Source organism: Prinia subflava, chromosome 5 (assembly GCF_021018805.1).
Source record: "Prinia subflava isolate CZ2003 ecotype Zambia chromosome 5, Cam_Psub_1.2, whole genome shotgun sequence".
Taxonomy (NCBI): domain Eukaryota; kingdom Metazoa; phylum Chordata; class Aves; order Passeriformes; family Cisticolidae; genus Prinia; species Prinia subflava.
This window is the reverse complement of record NC_086251.1, coordinates 29,164,303-29,185,190: the sequence shown is the minus strand read 5'-3', so window position 1 is coordinate 29,185,190 and position 20,888 is coordinate 29,164,303. Positions and strand designations below refer to the sequence as shown.

General features: G+C 43.6%; 1 protein-coding gene across 1 annotated transcript in view; it reads right to left on the bottom strand.

The window, feature by feature from the left end:
* Positions 1-20,673, bottom strand: part of LOC134551476 (deubiquitinase DESI2-like) — a 52,369-nt gene extending 31,696 nt beyond the window's left edge. Inside the window, exon 1 of the mRNA XM_063399136.1 lies at positions 20,296-20,673. Coding sequence (XP_063255206.1) covers positions 20,296-20,673 — 378 coding nt within the window. The remainder of the gene's footprint in view (positions 1-20,295) is intronic.
* Positions 20,674-20,888: the final 215 nt, after the last annotated feature.

Sequence of the window (20,888 nt, the reverse complement as noted above, 5' to 3'; positions counted from 1 at the left end):
TCCATGCTGGCTTTGGTGGCACATATTCAAAATACCTCATAGTGTCCATGAGAGATATTGACTGCATGCCACTAACAGTAGTTTGCTATTGCAAAAAAGAAAAAAAGAATCAATATTTGTCTCCAAGCTTCTGAGAAGAGAATCTGTTCTGCAGCATAGATGGGGGAAACCCTTTCACAATGTGAGCTTTTTTCCTGGAGAGGTTCCAGGGCCCTTGCCTGGCTGGCAGGGTGCCTAACCAGCTTAGCTTAGAAAAATACTGGAAAATACAGATTCCTGCAGCTAGCGACCTGTCCTTTTACCCTATAGTGTTTGTCCTATCTTGGATAAAGCTGTTCAAATACAGTGCCAATGTCATACAGTGTCTCATCTCTCTGCACTTCATACAAGGAAATGGATAGGTGTGCATTTTTGCCATAATTGTGTGCTCTCTCTCTGCTCTTCCAGCACAACTACTGAAGAATCGCATTGCAGTGATATCTGCAGATTAGAATTTAAGGGATAAAACAGGAAGCAAGAAACCTGCATAGAGCAATGATAAAATACTGCTGTGCCATGGAGATTCAAATACATCTTCCCTCAAAACCCACTTCTCCTGGTCTGAAAAAGGAAAAAAACCAGTAAAGCAAGGAACATTTCATTGGGATGGGAACTGTCTCAAGGAGGGGTAACTGTATAATCTAGCTCAATGCCAAAATTGGTTGTTGGAATAATTATTGTCTACAAGGCACAAAACTGATACAGAAACACCAATCAGGGAAGTTCAGATAGAAAATTGTTTCTAACCCATGACCCAAGGGCTTCTGAATGACTGTAGCACTATTTAAAATGACCAAAGATAGTAAACATGAATAGCTTAGGGAATGAGAACCATTTCTTATTGTTGGTATTTCGCTGTTGAATGCTGACAAAGTGTTTTAGGGATACTTTTGCTCCCCCCATATGAAGATGCAACACAATGATTAATATGTGCAGCATGCCACTGTGGCTGGGAACAAATTAAAAAGCTGTGGGAGTGCCTTAATAAATCTGATGTAATGTGCTCTGCTTTGGTTTGGCTGGGGGCTACAGGAGGCTTGTGTTTGGGGTTTTTTTTCCCAAGAATTCCCTCTGTCTTTATTTAATGAGTAGCACTGGATGTGCAGCTACAAAAGCATTTAATAGCCATCTCTTGCTGAAGACAGAAGTGGCTGTTAGGAGCAGTGCCTGGCAATGAGTCATCAGCATTTGGTACTATGAAGATACTGTTTTGTGTGCAAACCACTTCAGATTAAAATGCAGGTATTTGTCCCTTCAAAGGGACAGCCTCTGTGCTTGCTTCTTCCAAGGGTCACACACACCTGTGCCTCAGGGAGAGGCACAAACCTGACAGTGAAGCTTTTTTGTAAAACACTAAGTTGTCCTTTCTTTCTTCTCCTTAGCCCACCTCATAAACAGCACAGCGTGTGTTGGATTAGCATTCAGGCTGCCTTAAATATTTCCTTTCTTCTGGGCACAAGAGTAATTTTACACTTGTATTAAAGCAAATCTTCTGTGCTAGTCTCCTGTATGTTGCATACATCTAGAAGCAGACCTGAAATGACCCAAGAGATTCAGACAACTGCATCCTTCACAGGCTTGCATCTTACAATATCTCCACATCTGAAATGTGGCCAGTAAGATCAGGAATTGAAGGAAAAAAGGGAAGATAAGGAAATACTTCAATAAGACCAAAGAGGAGAATTTGTCTTATGTAACAAGTTTCTGTAGGAATATTCCTCCCACTGTCTCCACCTCACCTCCCCCATTAGTATTTATTTCTATAAAAATCTATTAGATGCTGCAACTACATCTTGGCTCCTACTTGCTTCAGTGAAAAAATAAAGGGTTGTATATTTGTACTATGGAGTGCAAATGGTGGTGTCTGCCAGATCCCTCAGAGAGCTGCCAAATATTTCTCCTGCATGCAGAGTGGACATCTAACCTGAACCATGGCCAGGCTGATGTAGGAGACAGAGGTAAGCACTGTGATGCCTCACCTAGCTCACAACATCTTCTAATATCAAAGACCTCTGCTCTCAGATTAACCTGTCTCCCAAGACTGGCCCTTCTGAGAGGCTTCTAGATGCCCAGATATCTATTGAAGATAAACAAAGCCTTATTTGGCCTGAGGAGGTGGGCCATTGTCATCTTTCTCAAAAGCAGACTGCAACTCATTTCTGGAAGTGAAGAAGCACAGTCCAAGCACACCCCTATTTTGATTACTATCTAAAATAAGAGCACATGCTCTTAATAGGACACTATACACAACTCATATTCCATACTGACCCAGAAATTCTTCTCAGAGAACCAGAGACCTAAAAAAGTCATCACCCTCTTTCCAGAGTGATCCATAGTGCACTACAAGGGCAAAACCCCATTCAGTTGTCTCAGCTTTGATGCAGACATGACTTGCATAAGTGATTAAAGGTATTGTACAGCACACGTGGATTTCAGTTCCCTTGAGCTGCTTTTCTGTAAGATCACTCATGCAAGCTAAGGAATACAAATGGTCATAAAGCCATAAATTAAGCTAATTATCCAGTAAACCAAGAGAAAATAAAGATATCTCTTCCTATATAGCAGGGAAGTAATCTGGACACTCTAGCAATGAAAGTCATGCAGGTGATGAATGGATAGGTCTGAGACCATTCAGTTCCCACTCCATATATCTGCCTTCTCCTGAGTTAGATGGATGCATGCAAGAGGTAAACAGATTCATCAAACAAATAAGATCAGCAGCCCAGCCTGATATATTTCATCTTATGTGAAAGTTCCATTTGCTCTATGAAGTACGAGTTAGTAGCATTTCTATATTTCATTTTACTGTGCTTCCCTTTAACACCACAATAATCTTGTTTAGCCTCTCTTACTGGAAGAGACCACAAAGGGATAAAATCCCCAAAATAATATAAAACTGGGCATCATGACCAAAGGACTGCCTGCATGACTGGGAGATCTCAGGAGAGGTTAATGTCATCAGATGGAGTTCATAAACCAATCTCTCTTTGCATGCTTCCTTATAAAATCTAGATGAGAAGTAGCTCATAATCTCTCTGGAGCCAGAACTCTTTCTCTGGCTCCTATTTACAAAGTGTCTTTGTGAAATACGATGGAATCCCAGTTCATGGCTGAGGTTCATAGTTGATATCACAAATGAGTCATTAACAGCAGGACAAAACAAACACCAGCACATTGTAGGCAGGAGAGTATTACCTCCTTCCAAAGGAGAACATCAAGAAAACTTCCCAAGCAAACAGGACATATTTGCTCATGCGCCACACATGCAAACATAAATAGTCTGTATGTGTACAACAAAGCCTTAGAGAACAGCAGTGTTTTAACCCTCTGCTCTCCATCAAATGGCCAGCTAGCAATAAGCAAACATGCCCAAGACTGTGTACAAAGCCAGCAATCAGTCTCCTTTCCCATATGCCATTTTAGCAATCAAGCCTAGAAACAAGCCCAGTATTGCACCAAAGGTGCAGCACGGCAGATTGGTCCTTGGCAAAACTCCTTAGAGGAACAATTTTCTCCTAATCATCCTCTTCCAGAACATGGTGACTTACACAAGCATGTTGCTGAATCCCTAGGAATGCCTTTGCTTTCTGTGGCAGTAATTAGTGTGTTAGAAGATGGTGTTCTTCAGCAAGTAAACTACAGAAGATGTGAATTTTTTAACTCTCTGCTTACTTTATCCTCCAATGTGCATTTGTATGTGGTGAACAATGAGAGCAAACACACAGCTTGGTTTGCCAACCTGCAGCAGAAATGTCCAGGTAACCAAGTCTGAAAACACTTCTGGATAGAGAAAAACTAGCCAGCAATGCACCTTTTTTCCTCTCTCTTTGTAAAAAAAGACCGCCTACTGTGACATGAGCTTCACTTCTGTTTTGTGTAATTGTGTAGCCATGGTTTCTACCTCACTTGAACACTAATACCATGGGGTTTGTGCACCCATGTTTGCAAATACCTCCTTTGCTTTCCCTGCCAACTCAGTCCTAGCAAGGCACATACTCCTCATCTGTTTGATCAGATGGCACTCCAGAACGGATGTGAGCAAGACCAGCCTGGTGCTGAATTGCTGTGCTGGTGCCAGTCCCAAAGAAAAACACTCATGAGAGAAAGAATGCCAGCTAGGTTCAGAAGAGAGACAGGATGGAGAATAACATGATTCACATCACAAGTGAGCCTTTGGAAGATGGTTGAAGTAAACAGGAATCAGTCTTGAGTTTTAAAGTCTTAAGAATAGCCAAAATTTTGGAAGCATTCAGATGCTCTGTTTCTTCGGCCTGTGGAACTGCTTGGCATTGTGGCACTCAAATCTTAGTTCAAGTGCAGTCATAATAAAGATTTAGACATCATGAACACACAAATTAGGGGTGGGAGAACCAAAATGTCCAGCAGAGAGCACTTCAGACAGCACTCTTACTGATCATTCCTCACTCAACTTGTCTCAGGACCCTGTCCTTTCAAGAGTAGATGAAAACATTTTCACTTTTAGCTTCTAGACAGACCTAAAAAAATAGAAGAATAGCCTCTCCAGTAATGTTTATTTCTTCAATCTTCTTCCAGCAGGTCAGAAGAGAAGTCTTTAGGGTCAAGTGATAGCAAAGCTGTAAAAGGAGAACTCAAACCTGACACCCACTGTTGCAGAAAAAATAAATTCAATCTTTCCATCAAGAGTTTTCTTGTTTCCACCCAAATAAACTGGTGAGATTCCCATGCTGGAACCTCCCACTTTTATTTTTGTAGAAGTAGGAAGAGTGAGGAAATCAGAAGAGGACTTAGCTTTTCACCAGTAGACAGGACATCTGCAAGCTACCAGCAAGGGCTGTTAATACAGAAGGCATTTGCTCAGGAAAACTCAATGGAAGAAAGAGCCATAGAGCCTAGTAAAGAAGCAGAGGTCAAGCTCAGAGAAGCCCCAAAGCTAAATTTGTGTGAATGTGTTAGAAGGAAAGTGTCATATATGCTTGTACTGCTCCATCTCCCAACTGTGGGCACAAGCAGGCATTGAGGGAAGAACAATGAAATTGGATTAGATGGATCCTTGGTCTGAAACAGTCTGGCCATTCTTATGCTTGTGTGTTCTTTTTGTGAATAAGAATAAAAACATGGAAAGGAAACCTTGGAAATACAAGGAGGAGAGGTGTTTCAAAGATAGGCTTTCATCTGCCTCAAAGACTGGGCAAGCCTTATGAACCTATGAATGAGAATCTGCCTCACGCTTTGATAGTCAGAATACAATTTAAGCAAAGGTTTTGAGATTATGCTGTAATTGCCCAATTAGCTCTTGCGTGCAAAAGGGATTCTCTTCTATTTATTCATATCCAGCAGGGCAGAAATCCAAAGCTTTCTGCCCACTGTGGATTTGCTCTTCCAATTCATTAGGATTAATTTCTTCACCACCCACACAATTCTCTGAATCTCTTCCTCCCCTCCTGCCCCACTGCCACCTGTCAAAGTTAGAAAGATGATTGGTGCTCCTTAAAAGCAGCACAGAACATCTTTATCCATCTATTTACTGGCAGATGCTTTCTCTCTCCCTGCTCCTTTGCTAGACTAGTCCTTTCCAAAAGCCTGCAGTCTGTCAAGCTGTTCCCAGAGCACATATGTGCATGCAGTGTTTAACCACATCACTTCCTGTAACCCCAGTGTTCTTATCCCCTCCAAAATCCTAGGTAGCATTTTATTCTGTCAAGTACCAAGTTAAACAAGAATATTTTCAAACCTGTTGGCCATCAAATTAAATGATAACCTGTGTAAATAGGTCAGCATAAAGACTTCAGGCTTGTCTAGAGCAATTGTTTCTATTTCTAAAGCAGAGGATAAATTTTGGTGGATTAACATGAATGTAATCCTGTTGTCAAGTCACTGGGCAGAACTGGGACTGACTGATTCTTCTTTACCTCCTCCTATCTCAGTCCAAAGCTTATATAGAGTCGTGGGGGAAAAGGAGGGGCATTAATTGTTCTTGCTCTGGCTCATTTACCCCCATTTACTAAGTGACACGTTTTCAGAAAGCCTCTTGAATTGTATTGCCAGAGATGTTCTGTAAATTAATCGGTTTGGAAAGAACCATCTCTGATCCTGTTGGCGTCACAGTACGACATGAAATCCTAGGAGTTTTCTTTCAAACAGGAAATCATGATAACAACAGAGGGCCTGCACTTTCATTTTGAAAAGACTGAGTGCTGGGAGAGCGCTTCTGACCTACAGTTCCCTTCAGAGCTACAAGCTACCTGAACTCCATCAAAGGAGAGGACAGGTAAACTGGGAAGCCTCAATAAAACACTTCACTTTGAAATATCTATCAGAGTCCTTAAAAAGAAATCATACCATTTTCAGCAGCCACAGCTGTTTGAACCATGTGAGTCTGGTGCTGTGACCACTCCCATGAGGAGCCTGTTGCAGTGGCCAATCGCCCTCCCAGTGAAAACCTTTTTCCTCATGTCCAGACTGAAGTTCCCCTGACACAGCTTCATTCCATTCCTCATGTCCTATCATCAGACAAGCCAGCCTCTCTGCAAGCCAGTGCCTCAGCTGCAGATTTGGAATAACAGCCTTTTCCTTCTCCAAGGAAATAATGGCAAGAACACTGGAGAAGACTGAGAAAGGATCATGCCCTGGAATGGAAAAGGCTAAGAAAATCCCTTGGGTATCCTGTTCCAGCCCCTGCAACAGCAACACAGCATGGAGATACATTTGCTTTAAATTGTCGAGTACCCTCAGCAAGGTGCAGAGCACAGAACTGCTCGGGGGGAGCTAATGCCTCCTGTCACGAAGCACAGCACACAGCCCCCTCGTGCTGCATTGTTTTCTTACTCACTTCTTCTGCGTCTTCCATCCCCTGAACAACATCCACCACGCTGCGTGTTTGCAATTCGCCGTCATCTTGAGTTGCCTGGGCTTTCCTGACAGAACTAAATGAATAGCAAATTGAGCTCTGTCTTTCCCTCCCCCTTACTTCACTCTCCCCTTGCTTTTGTACATGCTGAAGTAAAAAGCTTCCTCTGAGTCACATTTCAGCTGTCACAGATTTCAGCAGTTTTCTCCTAGGAAGTCTGGATGCTAATGACAGAAATAGCAGCTGTCTGTAGATACTTCATCTGCTGTCTGTGGTCAAAGGGCAGTAAGGGCCAAGGCCAGGAGCAGCTGTGGTGGGTGAGTGCTTCAGAAAATCCCCACCTTCACCAGGCAGGCTCTGGTGAGAAGGGGCTGGGACCACCACCCCCTGATTGGCAGGAAGGCCAGGGACAGTTGCCAGGGCAGGCAGGAGGGATGGAGCAAGAGGGCATGTGCTCACCCAGACACAGGTCAGGCAGCCAGCAGGATGCAGGGCTGCTGCCCCTCAGCCCACCACCCAGAAACCCTGCTGCTGCCTCCTGTTCCTATGGGAATCATGTCCACCCAGGCAGCTACATCCCAGGGGCCAAAAAGCAGTCAGCGTTTTAAACACCCAAGCATCCCATAAATAAAGCATCTTACAGGTGAGGTGACTCAAGGCAAAGCGATTGAAGTGGCATCAACTGCTAGAAATGCAATTGAGATGGGAACTAGGACTAAAGCTTGGGTGTTCCCCTTCTCAGCATCCAGTGCTTTACTCAAAATGAAGGTTTGTTTGTTCTCGGCCAGAGACCAAGGACATGCTTTGTTTGCAGCATGACACAATCTGTTTAGAGCTTTTTGATCCTCACATGTTCAAAGCACTTGTATTTTCCACAAAACATTGTGGTGTCATTGAACACAATGTTATATTTGAACTGAAAGGAGGAAAAAAACCTCCATCCATTACTACATGTAAGTAAGAGCTGGTCTTCTACATAGTATCAAAAGAATGAAGGAAGAATGAGTTTGATCCTTGCTGTGCTAATTATTGATAGTCTACCATCAATTTACTCTGACAAAAAAGCATCCCATCAGATCCACTATAATTTCTTTCACTCTGCATGAAGACATTCTGGGACAGAAAGAAGGGCAGAGGGGAACACAGGGGTACCTGAGGACCTAATCATGTCCTAGGGATCCTAAAGAACACAATTTAAGTCATGTGTATCATCCTGTCTTAATGAGTTCACTTACCTGCAATACCCAAGGCTTCCCACAGTAGAATTTTAAGTGGTAGCAGGAAAATGTAATGTTGCCTCAACAAGAAATAAAGCGCCAGTGCAATTCCATTTTCACTAGAATTGTCCCAGCTAGAAGGAGTTGGGTGTCAAGTTCTCATGTCTGACTATTCCCAATAGTAAGAAGTGCCTTGAGACAAGTTCAGTGATTTTCTTCTTTCATGCCTACTCTTTGGTCTGTCTCTTCTCAGTCTCTTTTAGAATAGCACAGAAGCTGAATCAGAGCACAGGTAAGTCCTAGAGCTCCATGCAGCTCAATTGTCTCTCTGATTCTAAGCAATGGCAAGCAGCAGCATACCACAGAGAGGTACAACAGCCAGCCAACAGTCACAGAAAATTAGTTGTGCCACCCAGGATTTAATAGCCCAGCAGGTATCTTTTAGGGAGCTAAATATTGAGATATGTTCCTAGTAGGTAGGTGTTCATAATGGGCACTATACCTGTAACTGCAGTAGCATTACAGTTCTCATCACATGCACCAGTTCTGTTGCCAGATCCATAAAAGAAGCTTAACTTTCTCCTGTATTTTCCCATTTTGCACATTTATTGCCCCTGTTAGTACCAGGGCATCTGGTGTGGGCTCAGATGAGGTAACTATCACTCTGAGTGCTTCAGTTCTTCGACAGAACAGCTTTACAGTAATGAGTGGCAGAACACTTTCTGACTCGACTGATAAAACAGATCCGCATGCTTCATGGGCAGTTCAGATGCTTGACACGAGGGATATTGTGATGATTAATAATTAACTGCTGGAGAGACTGAGAGCTCAAGGACAGATGCTTCCCATCTGCAATCTCCTGGAGCTGAGGCTGCACTTTTCAGGTGGGAGGGAGGGGAACTGGTAGGGTGAGAAGGTGACAAGGTTGGTGTGCCCCTGAAAGTCAGCAGCCTTTTCAAGATATTTTGCTTGTGTCTCCCAACACAGAAGGTATTATCCTGCACTTCTCCAGATGGCTTTCAGTATCCCAGGCACTGGGGGGACCAGGGCAGCAATGATCCCTGCCAGTTCCTGGTGTCAGCTCACCTAAACGAGATGCATCATTAGAAGCTGCATTCATGTATTTAATAGGCTTGAACATCAGCTTTAATGAGACACCTCTGAAATCTCAGGAGAGGTAACAGACAGTTAGAAATATGCTTCAAAGTCCTCTGGGTATGAGAAGTAAAATCCAAGTCCAGAGGTACCAAGTACAGGATCTTTAAGTACCTGATGTGTTGGAGACTATTAAATTGTTCTTTACACTAGCTTTAAAATTTCATCTGCATAAATTTCTTTGATCCATGAATGGTTTTAACTGCATTAAAATTAGTCAGAACAGCAGCTGCAATAGGCACCGAACTGCATATCTCAGAGTAATTACACATTACAAAGGGAATCCTTGAAGCATTTCAATAACATGCCATATTACAAATAGCACTTGAAAAGCCACAGATGGACGTGTGAGCCTCCTAGCATAACTTTACTGCAGAGATGGATTTGGATGGTAGGATGTCACTTTTACTCCACCTTGCTTCCTGCTTCCTTGCCTTTCTCTCAAGAATAGAGGGCGCTTCAAAGAGCATTGAAAAAGTTTTAGTTGATCCTGTGCAGTTAAAAACTGAATAAGAGATGTGTAAGGAGTCTCTTTCTCCCCATGCTCATTCTCTTTTACCTCCCAATTCAGCTCTCTGGTGACATGTTCCTTCCTATTAGCTCTGCCTGAACAAAAGGGACAGAAGAGTACACACTGAGCAGTCAGGGGGATGTATAAATCTAATTAACACGGTGCTGGCATGAACTCCTGTCTGTCCTCCCTTGCCCCCTAGGGGTGTCCTGCCTGTTTGCCAAGGCCTCTGGCTACCACCATGCAGAGCATCTCCTGCCAGCAGCATGCTGCCCAAGGGAGGAGACAGAATTTGGCCCAGACAATAAAAACAAGTGAAATTTTTCTGGATCCATGTGGTTTGCATTTTTTCTTTATCCTTCCAGAGGCTTTTGCTCAGCAGAAGTCACAGCTCTTGTTTATATTATGAGACACATAAGGGAAGAAAAAGGATTAGAGTATTTCCTTTCTTCTGGTCCCAAGAACACCTGAGCTTGAAGTGGACCCATTTAATTTGCCCCTGTTTCTTCTTGGCTTACACTGGAATTCATCCGTTCTGTTTCAGTTCAGTACAACCTATTCCTCAGTGCCCTGTCCCCAGTATTCTTGCAGTAGCCAGCACACAAGGCACAGGGCTCCAGCAGTAGAAAATAGGTCTGTTCCACATCCCAAAGAACTGCCAAAGAGAAGATAGCCAGCTGTCTTGGATAACGAGCAGCCATAAAAATTAGAGTGAATAAAAGTACAGCAAATGGCACTGCAATCAAGAACAATGAATGTTAGAGCTGGAGACAGATGGTGGGTGTATTTCAGCTTGGGACATGCATTTTTAGCTCTGGCCTCCACAGATTTGGAAATCTTCAGCACTGCCTTCCCCTCTTTCCACAATGTCTCCAGCACAGGGTTGCTCTAAAGATGTAACAGCCCTTGAATTCTTGGTGCTGGGACAGACTCAAAAGAAGTTACTCCACAAGTAACTGAATCTGCAGGCTAGGTAGATAGGTAACAAAGAAAGGGCAGAAAATATCCTTTTAGCACAACAAAGCCTGACATCTGTCTAAAAATGCCCTGATTGAAAACAAACCAGTAGGAGGAAGGGAGAGTAAGGTTGACCTCTTAATTCCCAGGAGGAGCAAGTGCTTTTTGCTTGTACCTAATAACCAGGAGACCAGACACTTGTCCAGGAGAGTACTAAACAGCTTTCTAACAACCTCAGCCTGCCAGAAGGAATTTGACTCTCCACATATCTCAGAGAGAAGCATCCTGGTCTCCCTATCATAGTGTATCTGGAGTCCAGCTTTCTCATGCCTTTGTGGTGAAGCAGTTTTAGAATTGTATCAAGTATAGAATAGATTTCTTTCAAATAAAATACATGCTCAGTAGGCCATAGAACAAGTGTGAGTAGCACTATATCTTGGCTCTTGCCTGGACAACCTCCTGGAACAGCTAGGCCTCACTGGAAATATTCACTCTTCTGCTAAGTGAGCATTTCAAACAATACAGAAATATTTTCACACAAGAGACCCAGAACAAGCAAATCCAGAGTTTCCTGCTGTCTGCTTCTCTGGCAGACCTGTGTGAAGGGGCAGCTGTATTTGAGTCCCCTAGGGATTTTAACCTGGTCTCTGTCACTCCAGATGCATCAGCATACTAAATGGTGGAAGCCAAATGCAGAGCCAGGACTGTTACTGCCCCAGCACATAAGCAGCACTCATGAGGAACCTCTGGGTATATCACGCCATCTCAAATGCTCTAAAATAGTCAAGACATCTCTTCGAAGTTGATAGCTATGAAGGAGGATCAATGAGGGAAAATACTTCAACCTTTCCTGAGAGAAATCCAGAGGTCAGCCAAATATCCTAAAATGTCCTTTTATATCCAGGCTTCACTAGCAGAGCCTTTCATTTTCTAGATAGGTGATTTGCTAAGAAAGCACCCCAGCCCTGCCTGAAAATACCCACAACCTAGGCTTCTTCTTATGCAACTGGAGCAGATAGCTGAGGCTCTTGCCCCAGGTGCTGCCCAAGAATAAAGGTTAATGACAGAGCTAATGACTTATCAGATTAATCCCATGGTTAACCTCTTGCTCCTCTCTTTTTGTCAGTTCTCACATTCACCAGACTAGTCCAGAGCTGGGGGAGATGACAAATACAGGGCAATTATAAATTCATCAGCTCCAGGTAATCCCAAACAGAGCAAGACACACAGATGAGCCAAGAACAGATGTCTAAGGGAACACTGTTCACCTAGGGAAAGCCAACCTATGGCAAAGCCTGTAATTCACTCTGGAAGGCTCCACTGGGCTCCTCATGCACTCTAAATCCCGAGGCAGCAATCAGCATCTAGGAAGCTTGTTTTCTTGCATCAGGATCCAGTATAAGTCACTCACTAGCAGATATTGAAGAGAACAGCAAAGGGGTTGATCATTCCTTGCGGGTTTAAGTATGACCATATGGAAAGCAAAGTAACAGATCCATGGTTGAAGGTTCAGCAAACCATGTAATCAACAGAGCTCACACTGTGCCAGGTCCTCCCTTTCCCAGAGATGTGGATCTATCAGGAGTCACATGGCATTCAACTCATGTGTTGACACACACCAGGAAGGCACTAAACAGGCTGAAATGCTTTCAGCATTTCTAGCATCAGACACTTGCTTCCATAGATCAGCATTCCTACCTATCGGAAGTCATTTATTTCTTCCAGATTTTCTTCTTCCCTTATCATTGCTTTTCCAGACACCTTAAGATTAGTTGTTTAAAAATTAAGTTACAAATTAAAACAATTTTCCAATCTTAGGATGCAGCCTCATATTTTCCTCTAAGATGAGAAGTCTCACAGATTCACATGCTGATAGAAAAAGCTCTGAAGTGAGGAGATACCTGCTATCTCTGCTCTGGATCTTTCACTCAAAAACATCCAGTGTTTACCAAGAATGGTAGCAAATATTTTTTTTCCTTTCCTAACAGTTTGAGTCCACTTGTTAGAGAAAGAATCATTAAACTTGTGAATTTTGGTTTTTTTCTTCCCCAGCAGAAATATCGATTTTTTTTTTTATTGATTGGTCTCTGCCTCCCTCCCCCGCTTCAGCTACGTCACCTCGGCATAATGACAGGAACAAGAGGGACTGAAACAAACAGAGAATTAGAAATAAGGGCAACTCAGGTCACTGATACAGCTTTCAGCCCTAAGACACCCATTTAAATTCAGTTCATTGCACTAATGCACAACTATATACCTGCCGATCGCCACACTTCGAAATGGATCTGACAGCTGTTCCAACTTAGTAGCTCACTAATGCTCAGCTCTCCCCTACAGAAGCTCCCACTGCATGTATAACTTAGTCCCTGTGGGCTGCCTGAGTAAGGAAGCTGGATGACCAGCTGAGCCATGACACCAGAGCTGCTCAACCTATACACCAGGGATGAGGTACAAAAGCCAGAAGGGTCTGCTTTGCTACTGCTAGCATAATTTATTTGTTAGGAGAACGACAGTCTGCACTACTGTCAACACATCAGCTTTCATCAATAGTGAGAAACGTTGGTTTGGGGGCTTATTTGTTTGTTTTAAGGAATAGCCAAGTAAAATTAGGAACCTTGACAGCCTAGTGAGCCAGAAGCTAAATCTTGCTGACAGAAGTGTCATGTTTTAAAAGGAGTCTGCCTTTCTGTAAGGGGAAAGCCCAAAAAGCACCAGAGAAAAAACACTGGAAACCAAGTTCCATATGGTTTCAAGAGGAAACAATCATTTCTCTTAGAGCTGCTCAGAGCCAGGCCAGGAGATTGTGACTTTGCCTGTAGATGGGGTAAAGAACAGCTTTCAGTAACAGCAAAAGTAACTCTGGATCTTCCGTATCTCTGGGTTAGAGCTCACCTTACTTTGAGCCCCTGGGCTTACACCTGAAATCCTGCACAGGAGTCTCCTGACTCCTCAAGAATTCAGGCTGCCTTGAAATGAGTGCTTTAGAGACACCAAGTCAGACTGTCACCTGCAGGAGCCAACTCAAGAGCAGTGATATGGGAACTGTGGGCTAATGACAGGATCTCTGAGGCTTTGCTCCAGGAGCAGAGTTCACACATTTTTTTAACACTGTTTTTAGCTTTCCTAGGTTCTTCTTAGGTTTCTTACATTTGCTGATGTAAAGGAGAGCATGTTGTGGAGCATTTTTCCCAAGGCAGGCAGGACTAGCAGAAGTGACAACTCCCGTGTTGCCCTGGATGAGTCAGTTCAAGTCAGTCCACTGGGCAACAGAGCAGTGGTTCAGTGAGCTTACTGATGGGATAAATGCCGTGGCTGGAGAGAGCAATGCCCTGCGTACAGTCAAGAGACAGCTCTTTAGACATCTCATGCATAAGCATACAGCAGCCAGTGACAGGGCTGCAGTGCTGGAGAAGATCTGCAGTAACATGGACAGGTAGCAGGCTTGTCACCCTGACAACATCCAAACAGACTGTTCCCCGATGGATAACACATCTCCAGGCTGTTGCTAAGACAACAAAAATTCACTTATGCATAAATGGGTATACTTCATTGCTGGACTTATTAACTTGGGCCATGCCACTTACTCTTTACCTTCTTAATTGATTTAAATCAGATGACATGCTTGGATTCCTTCTTGAAGGAAAAGACTCAGCTGCAGCTCAGTGTAATAGTTTTTTTAATCTTTTCTTCCTCCAATTGATTTCCTCTCTCCAAAGACACAAGAGAGGAGGGATGTCTAGTTGCATTTCGTCATCTTCTCACAGGCTTGAAGCAGGCACTCGTACAACACGGTGCTCAGCATCACCAAAATGCTTTTCTTGTCCCTCTGCTCCTGCATTCAAGCAGGACAAGGGAGCAATCTCTACTACTACTCTACTCTACTACCCTGCCTGAGGTCAGCCTGTTGTCACTCAAACGAAATTGATGCAGTCTAGGAGGAAAAGAGACGCAGAAACAAAGCCTAGTTTTTCTCACCTGCACACACTGTCAGGCTGCACAGCCTGATTTATTTGAAACCTCTAATGTACTGCCATCAAATTTGCCATAACACCTTTAAAAAAAATTAATTTTTTTAATCAAGAACATTTGCCTAGCAATTGTTGTATTCAAGAAAACTGAAGCAGTCCAGACACACCTCTTGTATCTTGGGCTCAGGGCTCCGCTGTTATCCTGTGAGAGCAGCTTTTTCTGCTCTGGTCTCTCGTTCTCAGCAGTGCTCTATTTAGGGTCTCTTACCTTTAACCAAGAGTCTTCCCAGAGAGTTTTTGGGCCCATAACAGAAAGCATCATAGTATGACACAAGATGGATTATGAACCCTGAATCTATTATGCAGCATATGCATAGTTGAATAATCTAAACACAGTCCTATCAAACAAACAAACCCAACAAAACAAAACAAAACACCAGCACAGAAAGCCAACTCAAAGCTCTAGAAAGATACATAAAACAAGCACCTGAGAGCTGCCTGATCCCTCACATTACCACCTTTGAGTAGCACTATGTCTGACTACTCCTAAATCCTTTTAGGATTTATCTTTGAGCTTACCTCCACAACAAGGCTGTGAAGAAGATTAAAACACCCCAGATTTTCCATAACCAGTTCTTATTCATGGAAGAGGGAATTCTTCTGAGTTTTTTGACTGATCACAGAACAAATAAGAATATGGTACACCTACCATGCCCTTCCAAGAACATGGCAAACTTTTGAATGAAGAGTGTGTTTTGGAGAACAGAAATGATTCAGATTTGACTAATAATTTTGGCCAGAGATGGCTTGCAAATATTTGAAGTAAAATTCAAAGCATTTAATTATATATATATATATATGTTTATATTAGGAGTAGTCAAGGAGTTATCAGAATTTAACTAAAATATCCCAAAGGCAATTGTCTGCTTTTTGCTCTCTATTTGTTAAATACATTCAGTGTGGTCAACATACGAAGGAGGAAAAAAAAGAAAAAATCTTGGTGACTGTCCATGACTTAATCTTTCAAGATCACAAGTTCTACTGTTGACTTAGAGCAGCCATTCAGCTCATCACAGCAAGAAATTTCATAGCTATCAACTTACTTGACAAAAAATTCCCCTTCCTCTCCACGTGGCTTCCTGGAATACCAAATAGACTCAGGTGATGCTGTGCTTCTCCACACACAGCAGCTCACAAACAACTACCAAGCAGCACCACCTGCACCAGGATTTTTCATTCTTCTGACTCAGTGAGCTGAGAGCATCTGAGACTTTCACCTGCAGTAAGCACCAACAAGTTCACATTTTTGGAGTAACTAAGTAACTGAAGTAACTGAGTAACTGAAGAGTTACTCTTTCCTCCAGAAAGATAATGCCATTCTCCATGATCTAGTCAATGCTTTAAATCAATCACTTCACAGAATGAAAGGCTTTGCTTGCAAGCCTGTTGCTGTTTCTATAAGAGACTCAAAGGCTCCTTATGTACTGAGGACAGAGGCACAAAACATCTCTCTTCCTTCAGTCCATCTACAGTGACCTGAACATTATTTCCCTCTCCAGAGGGAATGACAGGTAATGTTAGTGGAATCAATGGAATAAGTGTGGGACAAGGCTGAGTAAGAGAGCCCCCTTCTCATTCAAACAGCCCCTACATCACTGCTCCCTGCTGACCAGGGCTCTCATTCTCCTCTGCAGCACATCTTAGGGGCTCACTTTCCCCAGCAGAAGGAGTAAGCAAAAATGCAGTACATCAAAACAGCAGTTTTGTATGTTATCAGCTGCAAAGACGGGGGAAATTCAGGACAACCTGAGCTGTAATAAAAGAGGGATAACTGCAATATGAATATTTTTGCCTGTAATATGATAGCATGAATGTGCTATGCATTAAGCTGAAAATGAGAGTCCCCAAACCTGAATCTCTGCCAAGCAAACTATTTTTAATGGAATATGTGTAGCTTGTTAAAGATTTAAACCCAGGAAATAATTGCAGTTACTCTTCTGCCTGATTGAAGTAGGCAACATTTATTAATGTACAGTGACTAAATAAACTAAGCCACAAAGACTTAAAGTGATGAGGGAACAGAATAATATCCTGACTAAAAAAAGTCAACCCTGTGCCTGTGATCTAAGTAAGATCTGTTCCATGATAAACAGCTTCTTGAGGTAGAATGGAGGGAAGAGAGCTGCCAGTTATGAAAGGCAATTTGATTTGTCCCTCTAAAGGCAAAGTGGTAAGTGACTAATCTGAGCAAAGTCTGTCACAGATTTTACAGACCTAGTTATTTCCTGCAGGTCTCCAGCCAGCAGTTGGCTTAGATTAAGTCCATGCAAGAGCTGAATTCAGACTGGCAAAGAGATTCATCAGTGATCAAACCGATGATCCATGTTGTTATTCTGTGTTCACACTTGCATATTAAATCAGAGTTCAGTATCATGAATATCTGCTCTTTCCTAATTGAGCAGCAAAGTCCACCTGTCCTGTCTGTTTTTCAAGTGACCAGGTGTGTACAAACTCTTTGGCAAGAGATAGGATATAACCACCCTGTGTGCTGGGGGTGAAGAAAGGTTGCTTTTGATGACAATATTCAGAGAACTTGGAATACCCAAGTTTTTGCTCCATTATTTCATGCTGAAGAAAACAAGCCTACAAATAGATTTACCTCCTTAAGCAATTCGTGCAAAACACCTCATTAAACAGAAGCACTTTTTTCCTAAAGGAGCCTGCTACATATCCAATGGGTAAAAGGATAAATGGCTATAATCTTTGAATACACAAGACTCCATGGAGTGGGTATTCCATAGCTGCACAAAGCCCATAATTGAACTTCTGCCCTAGGGATAAGTTTTCCTGCAGTGTAAGTGCTTCCAGTTGCCATATGGTGGTCATGTTCTTTGTCAGGAAAGCAGAGCTTTACATCCAGTTAATTGTTGTTCCCAGCTGTCTTTTTTTGTTGTTGTTGGGTTTTTTCCACTGAGGCTAGTTTTCCAACAGTCATTCAAGCAAATGTGCTCATTTCCCAGTTCCCCCGCAATTCCCCACCACAGTGTAACAAAGTGCAGATTTTGCATGGCTACATTCCCGGCTTCATGATGTTAAAATCATAGCAGCAATGAAAAAGCATGTAGCCTCAATAGTCATAATGCAGGACTTGAGCTACAGGTGACTCAGTGGTAGTCAAACAGATGCTGTATGAAAATAGAATGGTTTCTGTGTACAGACTGATTAACCTATGGAGTTTGTACTTGCACATGGAGATTTCCATGGTTTGCTAAGCAACAAAAACTACTCAGTCTGAAGTAAACTGATAACCTCAACTCTTTCACTGTGTCTGGGTATCCATCTCAGAACAGTGACTATGAACAGCAAGCTCCTTCTGCCTTAATTACTTAAGGTTTCATCTTTTGTGCCAGTCAATTAAACCTAAAATGGTAAAGACCACATCTGTCGAGTATTTGGATCTCTTCAGCTCAGTGGAGAAACATTCACAGATTTGGGATGGATCAACAGTGGCTGAGAGAGGAAATCTTAGGCCATAGTCTGCTGCAGAACAAACTAAAAAATTGGCAAGGAAATCAGTGGATATTATAAAAGGACAACACAACTCTATTTTCCTCAAAGGATTAATGATAAACTCTTGTGCATGCATTTGCAGTGTCCCTTGTTATCCGGCACTAGCTCCACCTATTTGGGTTACCAAACCTGCTGGTTGAAGAACATCTTGGGGGAGTTCACAGTTCAGGCTGCTAAGCAACTGATGAACAAATATTCAAGACCAAAGTCTTGGGAAGGATTTTCACCAAGTTACTCAATTTTACTAATAATAGCTCTGGAAGAGGCAGCTTCAGTCCAGTGTACTTGTGCTTTTTGGACTGCTCACCAATGCAGATACTGTCCTACATAAATAACCCTTACCACTCACTCTTCCCTCAGAAAACATCCCACCTGTTTTAGTTCACAAAAGATCCCTTGATCCTTGTGATAAAAAGACATTTGACTTTTGCAGCAACCCACTCCTAATCTGTTTGGTGTCTGTCCTCTGGATTTCCCCAACAGGGAAACCCACACTATTCTGTGGGCTTCCTGGTAAAAGTTGTCACTGCCTGATGATAAAAAGCAAATGTATGCTGTAATCCTAAAGTTCTGGAGCTGGATATTTAGAGCTCAGTCACCACCTGGGCCTTATAAGGTCATATTTTCCCCAGAAAGGTTTATTAAATTTGTGGAAGATCTGAAAACTACTTTTTTTAAAATCATTAGTTAGTAATCAAAAAACAAAGGTGAAATACATAATCATCAAAACACTCCTCATGTGAACATGCCTCTCCTAAGCTTCTGTCAGACCAGCAAGCAAATAGGCTGTGCCAAGCCACCTTTTCTTTGGGGATTTGTGCCAAGATTTGGACCTTCTGATTTGCTAGCACAGAAAACACCCACTCACATGCCCCCTTGCAAGAAGAGGTCAAGGAAAACCACTTGCTACCCTGTGAACTTTCAGGAAATATTGCCGAGCAGCATGTGCCCATGCCCCTTTTTTGTGCTGAAACTTCACCAGACAATCTCTTACTCTTGTTGCAATAAACCTTCAGAGAAAATCATTAACTACAATCTTATGCATATGAGGAATTGATCCAGATTATTAGAAACTATGTCCTTACTGCAACTCTACAGCTGTTTCTCCTCCTTAGATGAAATCCTGACCCCCACTCCACAGCTTGATAATGCTTGTTCACTCAAAATTAAAGGACAATTATCTCTAACACAGACAGAGGTGATCACATTTTCTTCCTTAAGTGGGACACTGGAAATTAAAAGTCTTTACCCATTGCTGCTCCTGAAAAATCCTGCAGAAAATCTGGCAGAATACCTGTAAATCTGGCCCAATATGCTAAATATTAAAAAAAAAAAAAAAAAAAAGCAAGGTCAGCATCATCTCTGACATGAGAGGATGATAGGCTTGGATGAGGAGTTTGGGCCAGGGAAGAGAGGAGGGAGAGGGAATCAGCCTCTCTGGAGATCTGTGCTTGGCTCCTCTTTGTACAGTGCCTGCCCTCCAAGCATGAACTCCCACTCAGCCCCACTGCCCCCAGTCAGTAGTTTTATACTCACCATGTCATAAACATTCAGAATCACTGGTTCATTTGCCATTGTTGATTGCAGTAGAGGCTAGATTAAAACCTTTCAGTCCCTGCCAGATGTATGCTGATGCCCCCAGGGTATGCTTTTACCCCGAGCCAGATAGAAGAAAATGCCTCATCCTACAGTCGCTGAAGGAAGGAGCATGGAGGAAGGAGGAAAGGAGGGAATTCTCACGGTTGGTGTGTGTGTGTGTGTGTGTAAAGTTGGCTGCTGGGAGGCAGGAAGGCCTGGATTGGGTTTGCTGGTTGTATAGTGTTTCTTTTAGCCCTCCACGCCGTGACAGATCCAAGGTTTCTTTCTAACTCTGTAGTGCACCTCGGGGTCTGTAGACTCATACACCACTGTAAACAGGCAACGTCCAAGTTCTTAAATCCCGATCCACAGAAGACAGATCCTCAGATCCTGAGCCCAAATACAAGCTCCCTTCTGGCACCGTGAGCAAGGTGGGTGGCAGTGCGTGCGGGGAGAGCTGAGTGCCGCTACCGCAGCGGGCTGCCAGCAGTACACAGGAGCCCGGGGCACCAAGGCACGGAGCGGGGCTGGAGCGGGCGCCGAGCTCCCTCCTCCCACCGGCGGAGCCCGGAAGCACCACGGACCTGTCCGCGGAGCTGGGGCCGGTCCGTCGGAGCCGGGATCTGTCCGCGGAGCTGGGGTTGTTCTGCGCGGAGCCGGGATCTGTCCGAGGTGCTGGAGCCGGTCCGTGCAGCCGAGATCTGTCCGAGGTGCTGGAGCCGCTCCGCCCGGAGCTGGGATCTGTCCGCGGTGCTGGAGCCGGTCCGTCGGAGCCGGGATCTGTCCGCGGTTCTGGGGTCGGTCCCGCTTAGGCACTCGGCTGAGGGTTCCCCGCCCCTGGCAGGACATGGTGAAGAGGCTGTGCCGAAGGGATTCCAGCGCGGGGCTCGGCGGTGGGAGGAAGAGGAGGAGGGGGCTGGCTGCCTCCGGGGCAGAGAGGGGATGCCGCAACCCCCATCCTGCCCACGACGAGCAGGCAGAGCTGGCGGCGGCGCCGAAGTTAGAAGGCAGTTCTTCGTGGGAGATGACGCGGGATTAACCGGACTGGGGCTGCACGGAGGAAG